This window comes from Amblyomma americanum, chromosome 1 (assembly GCF_052857255.1).
Source record: "Amblyomma americanum isolate KBUSLIRL-KWMA chromosome 1, ASM5285725v1, whole genome shotgun sequence".
NCBI lineage: Eukaryota > Metazoa > Arthropoda > Arachnida > Ixodida > Ixodidae > Amblyomma > Amblyomma americanum.
Genome location: NC_135497.1, coordinates 366,152,294 through 366,170,498, shown reverse-complemented (window position 1 = coordinate 366,170,498; position 18,205 = coordinate 366,152,294). Strand labels below are relative to the sequence as shown.

At 48.6% G+C, this 18,205-nt stretch overlaps 1 protein-coding gene across 1 annotated transcript in view; it reads left to right on the top strand.

Moving 5' to 3' along the window:
• The window catches only part of LOC144121967 (nose resistant to fluoxetine protein 6-like), a 47,330-nt gene extending 30,874 nt beyond the window's left edge, over positions 1 to 16,456 (top strand). Inside the window, exons 11-16 of the mRNA XM_077655435.1 lie at positions 3,864 to 3,946; positions 4,783 to 4,905; positions 5,101 to 5,221; positions 5,829 to 6,018; positions 6,736 to 6,878; positions 16,023 to 16,456. Of these exons, the coding sequence (XP_077511561.1) occupies positions 3,864 to 3,946; positions 4,783 to 4,905; positions 5,101 to 5,221; positions 5,829 to 6,018; positions 6,736 to 6,878; positions 16,023 to 16,337 (975 nt within the window). The 3' untranslated portion in view covers positions 16,338 to 16,456. The remainder of the gene's footprint in view (positions 1 to 3,863; positions 3,947 to 4,782; positions 4,906 to 5,100; positions 5,222 to 5,828; positions 6,019 to 6,735; positions 6,879 to 16,022) is intronic.
• Positions 16,457 to 18,205: the final 1,749 nt, after the last annotated feature.

Genomic DNA, 18,205 nt, shown 5'->3' with positions numbered 1-18,205 from the left:
AGTTTATGGCCTGCGGGCAGGGGTTTACCATACCCGACTACTACCAGTACCTCGGTGAGTACTTTACCGGTATCAATATTCGGCAACCTGCTTCGTTTATACATATACTAATATACTATAAATATACTTGTTCGTATTGAATGCATCTCGCTCATTCAGTGACGAAGTGGCAACTGACAACCACAGTCCTTCTACACCATTTACCAGAAATTGGGAGGCGGGGGAAGGTATTCACAATACTCTTTTTAGACTTGAGATTTGTTAGCGAATGTAAATAAACTGGTCGTCGATGTACTTTCCAATGCGATGGCTACGCAGACTCATATCAGTATATTTCGATTTTCTAGCTCTGTCCGGCATAGCGAGAGGACTTAATGTAGATAATAAATTTTTCACCCAGCAAACGCTCTTTTCAGTCCTCTGTATGCTCTTTTCGAAAACACTTAACTATCGGCGACTGCAGTACACCAACAGAGGCGCATTGTATTTATGTGTATCTATAAGCGATCGGATTATTTTCTTAATTCGAAAGCATTAGATGGCCAACTTTTAAGGTCATATCTGCGAAAAAGTGTCCGCAAGAAACGGCCCGATGTGTCGTCACAAGCCGACGAGTCAAGCGACGACGATGGCGTCACATAATTATTGCAAATTCTTGCAACTATGTAAAGCTAAGACTGATTAGTATTATTAGTGACGACATCATATGAGTGTGACGTCGTACCAATATCGTGACAACGATGTAATGTGACGTCATACCTACTCACGTGACGACGATGTACTACGACGTCACGCCTAGTCACGTGTCAGCGATGTAATTTCACGTCAAACCAGGCCCCACCCACTTCCTCCCACCCCAATTTTAAAATTCATATGGATCCCACATTACTACACTTGCGCGCATGACGCATTACAAAGAGTTCCCACAACCCGGTCCACATTAATGGCATTCGGATTGTCCAACAGGTAAACGCGCCAGTTATTATGTATGACATACTGCAAATATCATGCAGGACACATGCCGCTGACCCTCGAGATGATGGCGATGATGATGATAATGCTAATAGTGTATCTTTTTGAGCCCGGGGAGGTCTGATATACCGCTACCAAACTGAAAGTTGCCAGAATACTTATTAAATATTGTACATTACCCAACAACCGAAGACGGTTATTATGCAATAAAACAGAAATACCTGCAGCTAACAATTAATAATGATGATGTTGATGTTCCAGGGAGGTCAAGACTCTCCCCCGTTTCCGCCCCTTACCTCGAGGTCGCGATGGTAATGGTTTCAAAATCCTGGGAATTCTCCGATGACTCGGTGATCCCGCGGCATTTTGCAAGAGAGGGCTAGATTATGTCTTCCAACACTGTGCCGACTATACAAATAACACGGGTTAAAACGACTAGCCTAGAGTGGGCAGCGTGAACCGCTCTCTCTGTCAAGAGCACCACGGCTCTCCGCTCGGATTTCGCTACAGCGAAATCTTATTCCGAGCCCACCCACCCCGGAAAGAAACAAAACACCGCCTAAATACTCATACACCTGAACTAAACTCTGGGTACCATATCGTCAACCACTCTGAGACAAGCTGCCTTAAGTCAATCACTTGTTTCTCTTCTAAACTGAATTAATCAAAAGTACACCAGCATCATCGGCGTTTTTTTACCCGCGCTCACCGCGCGAGCATTCCGCGAAGCTGTTTAAGGGGAACGATAGGTCTCTGCAATATACTTAAAAGAAAGATAACGGGTAGTGCCTGGTCGTCTGCAAGGCAGGCCAGCAAGGTAACTGATCCCATGCGAGAAAACAAAAAAAAACAGAATGAACACTAAAACAGAAGCGAGCAACAGTGTGCCCCATTAAACGTCATATTATAGAAGGTTTGAAACAGCGACCCAGCAGCACAGCGCCAGCACGTAATCAGTTCTATTCACAGATCTTCGTTTAAAAAAGGAAAAGAAATCAGCTACCCCATCGCCATACATTCGTTATAGTTTCGCATTTTTTCACGACTTTAACACCACTATGCTGGCACGTTCGCACTATGCTGGTACGTGCTCCGGTGTTTAGGCATATTAAGTGAATTTCCGGGAAGGAACAAGGGACCGGAGACCAAAGAGAGCTTATTCGGAAGTATATGAAAATGAAATTTTGAATCTGCTTGCATTACGGAACGGGAATATATAAAAGCAGTACGAGATTCGAAAGGGGAGGACACCGATCAAAAGCTTCAAGATTCTTATGTGGTTTTTTTTTTAGATTCGTACTTCTTTAATCAAATCAGCAGGTGTCCTTGCTAGAAACCGCCTGAATCACATTGCCTCGCCTGTGCCGACTGCTCCAGTTTCTGTTAAGTCAGCTTGTAATGTACAGCAGGATATCATTTACTCGACTGCAAGGGAAAAGTCGTGATGTCAGCGCCGGCAACGTGCATCAACACGAAGCGCTCTTGCTTGGAACCATCCTCGCTGCGACGAATTAATTGTTTAATGCGTGCTTGTTAGACAGAACATATTTGTTGGCGGCATCGAACAAAGCTACCGCGGTTTAACGTGAGTGATTTGCTTTGCGCGCTCTTGGAAGGTTCAGCCGGCCGGCAGGCAGTTAGGGGTCCTACGCCAGCGGCACAAGGGGGAAGGAGGGTGGCGTGCCGTGACAGCAGCACTCCTTCCAGGAAGACCAGAGGGGTGCGTCCTCCTGTAGGCTGGGGCTGAACGGACATTACGGCGCAACACCGAAAGCTAGGAGTGGACTGTGGCTTTCAGTTGTCTAAATAGGGGAAACCAAACACCAAGCGTCATTGCTTCAACAATGCGGTGGTGCGCTCCAACTGCGTTTCAGAAGCGGCCCTCGTAGGAGTAAGACGCGCCAACTGCAAGAACTGTCGAACTCAAAATTTCGACCTCACTGAATGAGGACCTCACTCAACCTCAAACTCACGCGTGAGGTTGAGGTCTGATTTGCTGACCTCACTCACAAAATTTCGAGCCGTCGTCGACTTCACCTCAACCTCACCTCATGACGTGAGGTTGAGGTCGACCTCGTGAGGTCGAAACCTCATTAAGTTGCCCACCTCTGGTGTACACACACACACACACACACACACACACGCACGCACGCGCACAAGCACACACACACACACACACACACGCACACACACACACAAACACGCACACACACGCACACACACACACACACAAGCGCGCGCGCGCAATAAGGTTATCAGCCCCTTAAAGACTCAGTACTGAATAATATTATTCCAAGCAAAAAATAACTCTTTCTGTGGTTTAGGTTTCGAGCGCACAGTCCTCTTCGGTAGCATTTGTAAATTCGATACGCAGACGCGTATAATTGCAAAATTATTCGAAAGCCATGATTAGTGCCCTGCCAGACAAAGCGGTATTGTTTTCTTTTTTTTAAGTGGGCTTCACTGCGAATGGGGGAGCTTCCTCAGCAAAGCTGGGTTTGCGGTTAAAACTGAGGGAGTATATTTGGAACTCACTTCTTGCATTTAAAAATGTTTGTGGATAGTTAACTATTTGTACCAAAACGACTATTTCAATTTATACGTTTAAAACAAATAGGACGACTGATCGTTACTTCCTAGGCGCATAGATTGAGTTTGGTATTTTGATGAAGAAAAGCAAAACTGTGCCCACATTCTTTCACGCTTTGTAACAGTCGAGAGCGATTTCGCCAGAGGCCGGTAAGTAGTTTAGCAACGAGCAACGCCGGCTTGCTGTCTGCGCCCCGCCTATGAATATAACTTAACGGAATATAAAAGTGTGACAGTCAAGTGGCTAATGTGAAGGTGGCTTCTAGACATTTGTTAATTATCGTTACCTGCTTTTCTTTCAGACCATCTTGCCGCATCTATGGTATCTTTCTATAGATTACCAACTATTTCTGGTTGGCGTCGTGGTTATACAGGTGCTCAAGACGTAGGTACCTTCTGATCTGTCTGCTGAGGATTTGCAACAAATAAGAGCACCTCAGGATCAAATGACATTTTTTGGACATGGACTTGGGGATCAATTATAAGATCCATTGCGCAATTTTATCTCGTCTGGCTTCATATCCAAGAAATAGTTCTCTTCAAGTTTGCATGTTATTTTTTAATCAATGTGACTTCCTACGCGTGGCGCCTCTTTATTAAATTACTCTTCCTTTCACGATGACGAAATTGACACTAACGCTTGATTTCTTGGGCTTTAGCATGGCTCACAGATTAGCGGGACATCATTTATTTCATCGGTAGAAAGCATTACGCGTTCTAAAGCATGCAATGCAGATGTTTTGTTCTATACTCCTCGCCGCTATTTAATTTGTAATTTCTGGAAAGCGAAAACGTTTGGTCGTCCATTCCCCATTCAAAGCTGAAAATTTTCCAGCGTTGCATTCTCACCAATTGCAAAATTCTCTCTTTGCACGTTCCTCAGTTGCCTAATCGATCGCTAGCATTATTTCTTAGATACTGCATGGTGGCAAAGAAATAGGCAAAAAATAATGAATGCCATGCAGTGTAGGTATCTATTATGACTCTAAAAGCACGAAAACATTAAATGATCACTAAATGATATTCTTTGCAAAATCTAAATACGCATGTTCGAAAGGAAGTGCACAATAAAGTGAGTTTTCTCAAATGCCCAGAGTTGTTTTAGTTATTCTGCTGCCCCAACATTATACTTTACGGCACGTTAGATTTCACGTTACGTAACGTTTTAGCCCATGTTTTTTATCATGACGGTCTAAAGGCTATTTCCGTATCTCTCGGCAGGAGAAAGTGGCTCGTCGCCTGCACTTTCGCCCTGCTGTCTCTTGTGTGTTGCGGCATCTCTGCCTGGGAGATATACGGCACCAATATGACCCCATTCGTTGTAGCAGTCGCCGAGAACTTCAGGTATTGCCGCTTCCCACAATGTAATCCGGCGTGGAGCTACGCGTGATATGCCTATAGAAGGAGGACAACGGACTTGCTCACGTACATTAAATTAAACATGAACATTTCAGTGCTAATACGTTGGTTATTAGCTCCAGCGCACGTTGATTATCAAAAAATAGAACAAGGGCACATTTTTTCTCATTTTCCTTGCAGCACTGTTGTAGACACGCTGAACTACTCCTACTTGCATCCTTTCTATCACGGCGTCTGCTTCTTTTCTGGCTGCATCACCTTTCTCCTCGTGGAGAAGTACAGCAAGGCGAAGATCTCAAAAGTGAGTCAGGCGGCCACGCCGCTGCTGCAGAAATGGCGCGATTCCAATGGTTGCCTCTTGCGCACTATTCTGGGCATGTATCTACATCTGTAGTTCAAAGAAAAACAAATTCAAAATTCTGGGCCGTCTCCACAGCCGGATAAGATGTTCCACTTCAGGAGCATAGCGTGGCGTCTGGACGGAACCCATTCGTAGCTGCTCAGATCAACTCTTGCGTTTTATTGCTGCTCTTTTTTCGTTTAGAGTTATTTTTAGTTACCTAAACCCACCCAGAATAAATTCTGCGGCGTTTTTAGCAAAAATAAAAGTACACCTGTCACCTGGCAGAACAAAAACAAAAGAAAACTGGGAATTTCTGTGACATGCTCCTGGTCGCAAAGTGGGGAGAGCTAAGGTGCTCAACTTTTTGACAAGCATAGCGAAACAGTCATGAATACTGGCCACCACTAAAAACCTAGTTCCGATGAATCAAAAGCAGACACGTTAATTGTCGCGGGCAGATCAGGAAAGAACAAATAAGCCGCAAAATAAAAGAATGCACAATATCCACGGCATACGTCTCGTTGTACTTTAATCAAGCCTTGGGCTTCATGGCAACTGTTTACAGATGATTGTGGCTTCACTGTGGTGCATAAGCCTGTTCTGCGGACTGTACTGCCTGTTCATGAAGCTCGAGTGGTACCGAAGCAACGAACGCGGCTCTGAGACCAGGCGGACTTTCCATGCTTTCACGGACCGCATCTTCTGGTCTGTGGGCGTCGCCTGGTTTGTCTTTACCTGCGCCACTGGGAGGGGAGGTAAGGCTAAACGCGTGATTGCGTAAAATACTCGAGTGGACAGCTAGTCATCTAGACAGGTTCGTAATTAGCAATAAGCGTTTACTAGGCGACCCTGTGTGCGTATGCACACGGGAACGCGCATGTACGCACGCATGCATGTACCCAGTGCACGCATAAAAGAACAGAAGCCTCAAACTTTTTTTTGCCCTTTTGTGAGCCGCAAAATGAAACCTCGAAAAAGCTTGTCTCTGCGCACTCGTCGCTTTGCCCGATTAAATGCTCTGAGCTATTGGACTAAAGCTACTCAGACACGGCCTTTTCGATCTTTTATCCCAGTAAGGATCTAGGCCACGTGGGCTTAAAATTTAACCCGGCATAGATTCAAGGTCCCTGAGAAAAAGAGTGCGAAGCGGTATCAAGCTAAAAAGCAGAAACGAATGTACGGCTTTTCTCGTGAATAGGATGATAGCGCAATGCACTTTTCTAATTAATACCTAAAACAAAATCATTTCCACTAACTTTCTTTAGTCTTTTACGTTTCTGTGAGGGACGAGTACATTTATTCTTAGCTGTACCAGGCCGGAGCCGGAATGAAGCTTTCTGCTTCAAGGCTCTAGCAGTTCGCTTGGGAGGCTAGTTGTAGTTGCGTGCTGTCGCAAACAGTGCCATAAATTTGTTCATTTCTGCGTATTCTTGGTATTATTTGTGACCACTTCTGCGATATGTCCAACGCAGGACTCGTCAACCGCTTCCTCTCCTGGGATGGATTCGTGCCGCTCAGTCGGCTGTCATTCTGCGTTTACCTCATCCACTCGCCCATCTTTGTCGTCACTTATCATGTCGCGAGGGAACGCATCTTCTTCTCCCACTACACGCTGGTAAGTTCGCTGAACATACTTTGAAAGCCTGCCACATTAACCGTCTGATTTCTGCCCCGTCTGGTGACGATTTATGCCTATATACAGGACATGTTTACTATTGGAGACACCAAGGATCCTTTTTCCCTTTTCACAATGCATTTCTATTTGTAGAAGCCAAGGACAAAGATGTCGAGAACGAGCTACAGGTTATAGCATTTAGATGGCAAGCACAATTCAAGAAACTCAAATGTTTCCTTATATGCGCCGAAGCATGCCTTTTCGCGACACCGAATGAAAAACGATTTGTAAATTTATATAGAACTGGCTGATATATTGTCCCGGTGTTGGGGACAACACAGGGACCCGGCAAGAGAGAGCTCGGCAGCACGTCCTTTCGTGGGAGAAAACGGCGAACTTCAACTTTCTTCAATCCGCGCGTCAACAGCGCCAAATGTGGAACCCCGGATTTGAACTCGAGAGGTGCACATACCGAGAGGTGCAACCAGATGACCGCCCGCAGTGCGAACGTGTGTGCCAGCCCATGGCGTGAGAACCTTTTTGAGGCTGCTGAGAATCGAATAATCAGCACCAGTATCTAAAAACGCTCGAACGTGGCGACCGTCCAGTATCACAGGTATGTCCAAAGAAAGCTGCTCGCGAGTTGGAGGTTCCGGAGGGGGGGGGGGGGGGGGGGGGGGATGATCGGGCACAGGCGTTGTTGTCTGCAGGCTTTCGCACCGGGAATTCGTCGGCGCGGTGTGTGCTTTCTCATGGCGTCAGTGCGTCGGAGGGACCGTAGAGCGCTGGCGTCGTAATCGTCGAGGCGCCATCATGTGTCAGCGTCGGTGTGTCGAAGCGAGCGGGTACTGTGGACCTCGAAACCGTCGAAGCGTCGTTGTGTCGAGGAAGCGTCGCTGTGTCGGAGTGAACGGTGACCGCGTACTTCGGAACCGTCGAGGCGTCGGCATGTCGTGTCCGCGTCGATGGGGGGTCGCACGCACAACGATGTCCAGCGAGCCCAACCCCTAAGGTCGTTGGCTGCAGTTTTCCCGCCGTGGACTGGGCGACCGGCCTTGCGCCGCCCGGGAAAAAACCTGCGGTAGATGGTGAAGGACGACCCCTGGGAGATGGAGATCGAGCCTGCTGGCGACGAGACTGAAGCCAACGTTGGTCTTCAAGGAAATCTGCGATGGCCCGGGATCGTTCACCATACCGGGGTCGAGGCGAATCGGCGGGAAAGCCTTCGAGGCCCAGACGGTGGTAGGGGCAGTGCCGATACAGGTGACCTGGTTCGGCGCAGTGAAAACATAGGGGGCGTCGGTCGGATGTGCGCCACACGTCGGCTTTGCGCGCGGATGGTCGGGAAGCTTCCACGTATTGCAGCACGGGTGCAGGCGGCCCCGGCACCTCAGCAGGAGCCGGAACGAAGGACGCCGAAGCCGGAGCAGGGTCCCGCAGGGCTTCGGCGTAGGTGAGACGACGGTCAGGCGAGACAGAAGGAGGGGATGGTCAAGGCTCATCGGCAGGAAAGGACGGGCGGAGCGCTTGCTGCACCTCCTCGCGGACAAAGGTCTCTATGGAGCTTGGAGCTGTGGGAGGGGCCCCGTACAGCTGGCGAAGTTCGTCGCGCACAATCGAACGTATGAGATCGCGTAGCGGGGAGGCGTCGGTGCCGTGGAATGGTAACTCGCCGGAAACGAAGGCGGCGGACACGGGTCAATCGTACGCGGACGCTCTTTGCTGAAGAACCCTTTCGATCGTGGAAGACTCAGTGAGAAACTCGGCGACAGTCTTCGGAGGGCTGCGAACAAGGCCAGCAAAAAGTTGCTCCTTGACGCCACGCATGAGATGGCGTACCTTTTTGTCTTGCGGCATTTCAGGGTCCGCACGCCTGAAGAGGCGCGTAATGTCCTCTGCATACGCTGCAACAGTTTCATTTTGAAGCTGAACGCGAAATTGCAAAGCGAGGTCTGCCCGTTCGCGACGATCAGAGCTGCCGTATGTTTCTAGGAGACGACACCGGAACTCACTCTATGAGGACAACTGATCTTCACGGTTTTCAAACGAGGTCCCAGCGCCGTCGTCTAGACTGAAGTAGACGTTTCTGAGGTGGGCGGCGCCGTCCCACTGGTTGAATGCGGCAACTCGCTCGTAGTGCTGTAGCCAGTCTTCCACGTCCTCAAAGATGTCATCGTGGAAGGACTTCGGGATGCGGGGGTTCTGGAGCGTGAAGTAGGGTGTGGGCGCCCCAGGCATTGGGGTGGTCGCGGCAGGCATCGGGTGGGTCGCGCCAGGCATTGAGGCGGCGCCAAGTTGCTCCGAGGACATATCCGATGGTTCAGGCTCGGGTGGTAAGGCTCGAATCCGGCGGCGAGCACGGTGGACGGGTTTCTTGACGGGTATAGGACTGGAGCGCCGGCTAAGCGTTGGGGTGCGGGACATGAGATCAATTCCACCTCCACCAGATTTGTCACGGTGTTGGTGACGGTGACAAGACTGGCACCCGGCAAGGGATGGCTCGGCAGCACGTCCTTTGGTGGGAGAAAACGGCGAACTTCAACTTTCTTCGATCCGCGCGCCAACAGCGTCAACGCCTTTTTGCTTTAGCGCCACCTGGCAATATGGTAATATTTTTTCTTTTACTAACGGTATATTTTGAAAGGAGGTCATCTTAGATTAGTGTGAACAAGCTCGAAACTCCAGCTGTTGAGCCTCGTTTAAAACGAAGTAGAAAGGGCCCTGCGATTCCCTCGTTCATTTATTTACATTTTCTGCAGCACCTTGAAGGCATAATTACAGGGCGAATACATGCGTACACAAGTCAAACAGACGGCATTGGCTAACCATCTGCACAAGGTGCAATGAGTGGCGTAAAAAGAAGATAGAGCATGAGATATGCATTCACACTTATTACAGTTCTGACAAAAAAAAAAAGGAAACACGACACCAACAAATTGCGGTGCACGTAAGCAATTCTTATGATGTGTAAATGCGAGAGCACTGCTTGTCACTGATTTGTTGTCGGGGGCTTGCGGAGAACATTGTTTCGCTGCAGCAGCCCGCTTCGCATGTTCCACTGCGCTGCAATGGTCGAGTACTTCATCGGTAGTTGTACCGGCCATACTTTGCTGTCTCGCCTGATGATGTAGACGTGAGCGATTCAACTAGGACGATAAAGACTCCATAGCGCCGCAACCTCACTCTCCTAAAGCTTAAGGCCAACTGACGGAGGGGGAGGAGACTTTTCTTTTTGTGTAATGTCTAGCCCCGTTTACATGAATACGACAGTGGCGCATCGTATTTTTTAGCCTATCTCGTGGAGGTACACCCTGCTGTTTGCATGTGCCACATCAAGTCAGGCGGGAGAGTGGCATCTCGCCCAGTGCGTGCGGCAGAGGGGGCCCGCCGCTTCCTTGTTTAGCCTGTTTTGCTTTGTTATCAAAGTCAGGGGGTATTGTGCAGCGACCCCAGGGCGGAGGAGGGGCGCCCCCAAACCTGTTTCCATTCATCACGGAAGTCGACTTCTCGTTCTCGGTAGGGAAAGAGTCCCATTGATGGTTTTGACGTCACTCGGGTGCGGCATCTCGGCCACGCTTTTCTGCCACGCGTGCCTGCCACGGCTTTCTGGCTAGGGCGGGGTGTTCGCAAAGCGAGCCAAATAAAGGGCGACCCACATGGAGCTAACTTCCGCTGCAGATTTCGAGCGGCGCAACGGAACGCCAACGCACTGCCCAACGGGTTTAACCATGCGGCCAGGCTGCAAAAAACGGAAACTAAATTAGGCACAGATCCAGAGACGCGGAGAGTGCTCGCATTGGGCTGTGTGCCGAGAGGAGTTAAGAGGAAGGAGAACTGCAGTTTGCCACATGGAATCGGCGCTGAACAGCTGCACACCGTTACAAACTGTGATGGTCAGCGCAAGATGGGCAGTGGGGTTCATGAAGGCTCGTTACATATCGTTGCAGAAAAATTTTAGTTCGTAAAGAGCAACATATCAAATGCATGGGCTTCAAAGGAAGCTTCCAAGGGAAAGAACAATTCTTTCACTATATCTATTATTTGGTTATCAGCCCATCCTTTATAGCGGTGTTCCACTTATTTGCCTTTCTGGCTGCATTTCATTTCAGTTAGGCGCTTACTTAAAAAATTAAGACGGACTCCTGGTTCTGCCAAACCTCAGTTAAATTTATGCAGCTCTAGTGCTAGTGCTCATGTACGCTGGTCGCATTACGAGTTTCTTTAATGTGTCATCGCGTATCTGTGTCATCACGTGCAATTCTAGTGTGGTCTATATGGCTTCCTGAACGCCACTGACCTCTCCGTACGCGGGCATTTTTTGCATTTTGTGTCCCTCGAAATGTGGCCGTCGTATCTGTCCCCGAACTTAAACGGCCCTGTGCTCCTCAGAACCACGCCATAGTATAGGACGAATCACGGCAGGTATTAAGCAGCATTCTGCTTTCCGAGAGGTGGACAAGCAGAAGCAGTATTTGCTGTACCCTGAGATGGTTAGCCTGATTTTTAGCAATACCCTCCCCTATCGATATCTGCGACATAAGCAAAATTTCGAGACCGAAGTCAAGCATCTGCAAACTGCAAGTGTTTAAAAAGTACATACGACCTTCGTCAATTAGGAACGTGTCATGTCGAATACGCTCTGGAAATGTACATGAGCGAATCACACAAACGCAATGCACGGCGCCTGTCCATATTGTTTCTGGCCTTACTTGTGATTTTGCGCCGTACATTCAGGACGAGTGGAATGCTTCTGAATTCGCATAAAGCTCTACCTCCATAGAGCGAAAACATTAAAGAGTGGTTACGCCCAAGGTCATGCGTATGATCAGCTATAACTTTTTAGTTTTCAGCACGATAGCATTAGGAAATGCCATGAAGGCGAAAACTGTCCGACGGTGGAAGCGGGAGCGTCGCATCATGTGAAGCCTCCACCTGCCGAACGCCTCCCTCTCCCCCTCTCTATTTGTAGGGGAGAGGAGGGAGACGCCTAACTAACAATGACTCCGGAAAAGAGAAAATGGCCAAGGATGACTCGGCAAAAATGAATGAGAGAAGCGATTACGGATAGGAACAGAACGGGGGGGGGGGGGGGGTGTAATCGATATAGGAGTAGAATAGAAATTGGAATAGAATCGGAATTAGAATAGATTGGTGAGTAAAAGGCAATGCAATCAGTATTAGAATAGAATCATAATTAAAAGAGAATCATTTTTGTTTCGTTTCCGATTTGCTTCCGCGTTCGCGTCCTGCCTTCTTCTGCAAATCCGTGTTTGTTGCGACCCGAGCACGCCCCTCGCGGTCTTGGCAAACTTCGCTATTTCGCGCAGCGCTCCAAGCCCGCGCTTGAGCGCTTTCCTTCCTCGCCTGCACCTCAGGGACTTGGCGTGTCGCCCATTCGCGCTCAGTATTGCGCTCCTGCCGCGTATACATTTGGAGCGTTCTACATGACTGTCCCTGCGGTGCGTCGGCGTGTAGATGTTTCCACGCCTTCGCCTCTCGCCGTTGTTCCGCTTCATACATATCCCTACTGCTGTTGCTGTGACTCAACTACCATGTCTACACGAGGAGACCAGCTGCTACATCAGCGACGTAGCATATATGGCGACGTCCTCAGTGTGTCCGCTTCGTCGGTCTCTTGCTCTGGCGCCCTCTATATGGGTCGCTGCGTTGCAGTCTGCTCAAGCGCCCATTCGTGCCGTGTATGTTCTCCTTTCACCCTCCTCCTCCTGCGCCTCCTCCCCATCCGCCCATGCGAATTGACCTCGCCAAGGCCACCTGCGCTACTGTCCAGTGTTTGCGCCGATGGTTGAGCGCTATAGGATCGGTGTTCGACGCGAAATCGCGGTACCGTTATCCTAACACTAGGGCTATAAAACCAGTGAAAAAAATAAAAAACTGCGGCCGGCGGCATGCGTGGTATCGTAGCCGAAAACTTCTTTTACAACATCTAAAACACAAACGAGATCCGTATTCAATGCTTAAGAATTGCAATACATGCCATTTTAAATATAATCCATTAGGGAAAGCTAACTTAACGAGCTTTTTTTTGTAAATAGAGAACTGAATTGAAATTGCAGTTATATTTTGGACGTTCGATATTTCGAAGCAAATTGCGAATTGAAAAAAAAATAAAAACAGCGCTCACACCTGACGTTAACGGCCTAAATTTTTCAATATAGCCTTGTTCCGTAAAATCAAAATCAAGATGAATATTTAAATTTAGTTAGTTATTCGCCATATATTTCAGCTCCATGCTGTTTATGCATACCGTATGCCTTTCTGTAAATCCAACTGCACAAACTGCACCAACGTATTTCTCACATTTTTTAAAAATAAAATCTACAAACATTAAAGAAAGCACCTTGCATACGGAGAGAGTGGTTTCAACACAACTAGCGCATAGTCAGGGTGGTGCTCTGTTGCGCCTGCGACGCAAACATTAATGGTTCAGCACCGGTGCCCACCGGCGCCCGCCATTTTTTTGCCGTGTTTTTTCTGTGCTATTAGCCACATGCCTAGCTGCCTTTACCGCACTGTACAGCCATTGGCAGCGTCGCCTTCCAACCTTATTTTTTTACTATTTTTTGTGCTCTTGCCAATATGCCTAGACGCCTCTTTTGCACCCCGCAGCCATTTCCCGCCACACCAGCATCACTGCTGCGGCTACACAGCACGCCTGGTCGCACAGTGTTTAGTGCATAATGAACTATTGTAGGGATGGTTTAATATTCAAAAAGTTCAACATGCCAACAGAAGTGTTCTCTTTTTGTTTCGACCTGAAATACAACATTCAACGGTGCGGAATCATTCGACGCACCCGTATAATTCGGGAGTTCGTGCGAAGCAGTGCAGCAGTACAGGCACGTTCATTCACTCGTCTCTAATACGTCCGTTACTGCTTTCAATATCGTAATCTCTATCATTAGATTAACTGTCAAAGAATCCAAGCAAACGTGTGTTGAAGAAGTGTCAAAAGAGTGACGATAGCAGAAAAAAGAAGCGCGGGTGACTGTGGGATTCAAGGGGATATGCTTCATAGCTGCAAGTCAGGAAAGTTGAGCCAATTGTTTGCGCAGGGTGATTGGAGTAGAGGTCGCATCAGCATGAAGAGAACGTGGGCAAGCACATTCGAATCACTAGCAGCCCACTGCAATGCGCGACAAGTGCAATGCACCTTTTTTCCAACCTAAGCTTCAACGCCAGCTACGAAATTACGCATCCAGGCAATCCCGAACAGGTTTCCAGATACCCGACTAGGAGGCGATATAGTCTTTATTACCTCTGCGATAGAACGCAAGAGCAAATGGTACAATCCCCGCAGTCACTTACGTTTTAACTGCTGCAGTAAAGGTAAAAAAAATGCCTTTGAAATTGTGCCCCTCAGACAAGAAGCAATATAATAATTTAAAACGCAAGCAATAAGGTATTCAACACAGGGCGGCTGCTTCTCGAACGCCTTGGTCAACACGTTTTTTTTTAATGGGATCTTTTAACTATTCGATAATTAGTTTTTCGCGACAACGCGTACCAAGCAATGATAAAAATGCGTAAGCTTTTGTCAAATTCTTTACTTAAGTGCTTATATGAATTTATGACACTCCATAAGGATGCACCATCCAGGTGCTAGTTCTAATCGTCACATTATGAAAATGCTGAAGTAGTAATTTATCTACAACAGATGCTGCAGTAGTAATATTAGTCTCCCGCTGTGACATTCACTTTTGTATACTTTCTACACCGTATTTCGCAATTAAGCGCGCACCCTATAATGCTTCTCTCAGCTAAAGAAGTGAATTGTTCCAGTCAAAATTTTTGCACAGAGTTGACAGTCGGTCGGAACAATTAATTTTTACCACATTTGTTCGGGGTACCTGCCTAATTAAATCAGAAAAAGTTGGCTATTCGCATCGTCTGCGGCGCCGACGAAACAAAACAAGACGCCCTTCCAGCGAATGCACCATTGGCGCCATCTCGTTTATCGGCCCAGAAGATTTGTAAAAGGAGTGGGGGAGGAGGGAGTGTTTTGACGGAGGTCTGAAGACGCGTTTTCGCGAAATTCTTCAAATTTACTGCAGTTTTGACCAAATCAAGCTTTTTGTGATCATTGACAAAGCAGTTGAAGAAGCGCCTTGAAGCCTCCCGCAAAACTACCCCCTTTGCCTAATCTCCACGGCCGACAAGCGAGATGGCGCCAGCTGTGCAATCGCTGAGAGAGCGGCCTGTTTTGTTTCGTCGTAGCCGCACACGACGCGAAAGCCGACTACATCTTATTGATTCAGGCAAGCAGCCAAAACACAAGCAGTTTTAAACAAGTCTGCGGATCAAATGTTTTACTGAAAGAAGCATTCTACGGCGTGCGCTTCATAGCGGAACAGTCTGTCGACTATGGGCTGCGGTGTAAGGGGTTGCTTCAAGACACCGACGCCAAATGAGAACATCTCGGCAAAAATTGATTTTAGGCTTTCTCTCGCTGTACTGACGTTTGACGGGCAGCAAAAGGCGCATTTGCCGGCCAAGAAATTGCATTTAAAAATTATCCCGCCAATCCATTCACTCTCGGTACGTCCGTAACGAAAAGAACGAGTTGCTACCGTATTGAAGGCAACAGTGGTATAGCGTAGCCTCTGAGATCCGAGCCCAAACTTGGTGACGACGCACGAAATTTACTTGCGAAATAGGCCTGTGAGGGCGACAGCTATACGTCACTTCTAAGTCTTCCCTAGCTTATAAAAGGTCCGTTTTCGGTGAGTGCTCCTTTCATCACAAGAATACCGTAGTCTGTCTACACAGGGCTACTTCTCTTTGTCCCCAGAGTTGCTTGAAATATTCGAGCTATTCGATTCGAAATTATTCTTCGAATAGCACTTTTCGCGTCCAGTTCGCTTCGACCCTAAAATTTCCTATTCGCCAATGCCTACAAAAGAGCGAGGTGTGCCGGCGCTGTTCGCTCCTTCTTCGTCGCACAGAGAATAGTGCGATGAATCCTTCGCAGCTAGGCGCGATAGATTTTTCGCCGCGCGAATATCACAGGGAGAGTTCTCTCAATGAGTGTCAGCCTTAATGCAGCTGCCACTTTAAAGTAAATTAGTGACAAGTGAGCTTTTTTATATTCCCGCTTCATATTGCTGTACTGTGGATTCGCAGGTGTCTCAGTGCTTCGCCGTGCTGGTGTGGAGCTACATCGTAAGCTACTTTCTCTTCATCGCCTGCGACGCTCCCACGGGGCATCTCGAGAAGCTAGTGTTCATGCCCCAAGGGCGAAGGGAAACATCGCAGAACGGCGCGCCGGCGAACGGTGTCAGCAACCGGGGCGACAGCAACGGCAACAACGTCAAGGACTTGCCCATCGGCATTATCGAGGAGGGCGTCATCAAAAACAACTTCAACGGAGTCTCGCTGTCTCCAGGAGACGCAGCAGAGTGTGATGGAAGCTGCACCAAGAAGTGCTACCGCTTATGATGACGCCGCCATCCTGGGACACGCTGGTTGGTGGACGGTCTGTTCGGTGTGCGATGTTTCCTCATTTGACTGCTCTGGGTCGGTCCTGCAAGGGGAGGGGGGACTGAACAGAGTGAAGAATAAACGAAGAATTGAAAATCAAGCAAGTACGTTCAGTTGCAATACTGGCGGATGCGAAAAGTGGTAGGCAAGGTGTGTTATAGACAGCGCCGACTATAGAAATTGCCGCAATGCGTTGGACACCCGCCGATAATGCCAGGTTGGTACCCACGGGCTCAGCGTTTCCCTCTGTGCTCTCCCTCTCAGTTATTTTTCTTTCACCAACATGTCTTTGTTCAGGCTATGTCTCTCCGCTACTACTCTTCTAGCAGACACAATTAGGTAGACGTGCTGCCAGTCGGCAGTGCTGCGAACTGAAATGTAGCCGCGAGCAGTGGCAGGGCAGGCGGTAGCATTGTACCATGACATTTGTTTGCTTTACGAGACCATCGGCCGGACACGCTCGGAAGCTGCACCCGATGAAGCGTAGCCATATGCTACTTCATCGAGGGCAGGCTCATGTTCATTTTTTTACGCGACAGCCTAATGGGTTCGTTCCGCAGAAAAGCCGGCGTCGCAGAAAAGACGCTGTTACAAGAGACTCCCATAGATGGCGTGAGAAACACCAGCGACGCATCGGATTTTAAGCGATCGGAGCAGCCATGGGCAACGCGCCAAACGCACAGGCCGTAGGCCGCTATCTTTCTCCTCAACCTCATATGGGGAACTTGCCCTGAAGTTGGCGGTGCCGATTGTAGCGCCATAACACACTGCCTAGCGAGAAGAGCAAGCAGTTTTGCGTTGTACTCTTAGTACTTTTCAGCGCCGCCTTCAGGCGTTTATTGGCGTGAGCCTCCGCGCTCTGTCGAAGGCGCACGTGCCGTGCGTCAGCTAGCTGGGCTACGCCGAGAGAAGCTAGGGAATGAATGCTGTCAGCCAAACGCGGGTAGCTAATCGCGCAGAATGTGTTCTCACGTTTGCAGCGGCCCAAGCGGCTGACAAAAGCAGTTTTGTGTCACCGAATGGAACAATTGTAGTGCCACATTGGCAGCGCAGGGTCCCCATAAAGACACAGCAGACGACTCTCATTACTACAGCGTCGCCTTACATCTGCTACGCAGCAGACTCATCACTTGGTGGTCGAAATTATTCAGGAGCCCTGCTATAAGACACCTCTTTCTTCCGTTGTTCTTTCACTCCCTCCTTTTTTTCTTCCCTTACGGTGCCGTTCAGGTGTCCGTCGATAAGTAAGGCAGATACTGCGCTATTTCCTTTCCCTCAAAACAAAATTTCATTTTATCCCCTGACCCCTGGGTCGCGAGTCGAACACACCACCGTGAGACTACGCAAGCACGTTCGTACGGCTTGCTTAAAGCGGGGATTTGTGTGTGTGTGTGTGTGTGTGTGTGTGTGTGTGTGTGTGTGTGTGTGTGTGTGTGTGTGTGTGTGTGTGTGTGTGTGTGTGTGTGTGTGTGTGTGTGTGTGTGTATGTGTGTGTGTGTGTGTGTGTGTGTGTGTGTGTGTGTGTGTGTGTGTGTGTGTACGGCTTGCTTAAAGCGGCGATTTGTGTGTGTGTGTGTGTGTGTGTGTGTGTGTGTGTGTGTGTGTGTGTGTGTGTGTGTGTGTGTGTGCGTGCGTGCGTGCGTGCGTGCGTGCGTGCGTGCGTGTGTGTGTGTGTGTGTGTGTGTGTGTGTGTGTGTGTGTGTGTGTGTGTGTGCGTGCGTGCGTGCGTGCGTGCGTGCGTGCGTGCGTGCGTGCGTGCGTGCGTGTGTGTGTGTGTGTGTGTGTGTGTGTGTGTGTGTGTGTGTGTGTGTGTGTGTGTGTGTGTG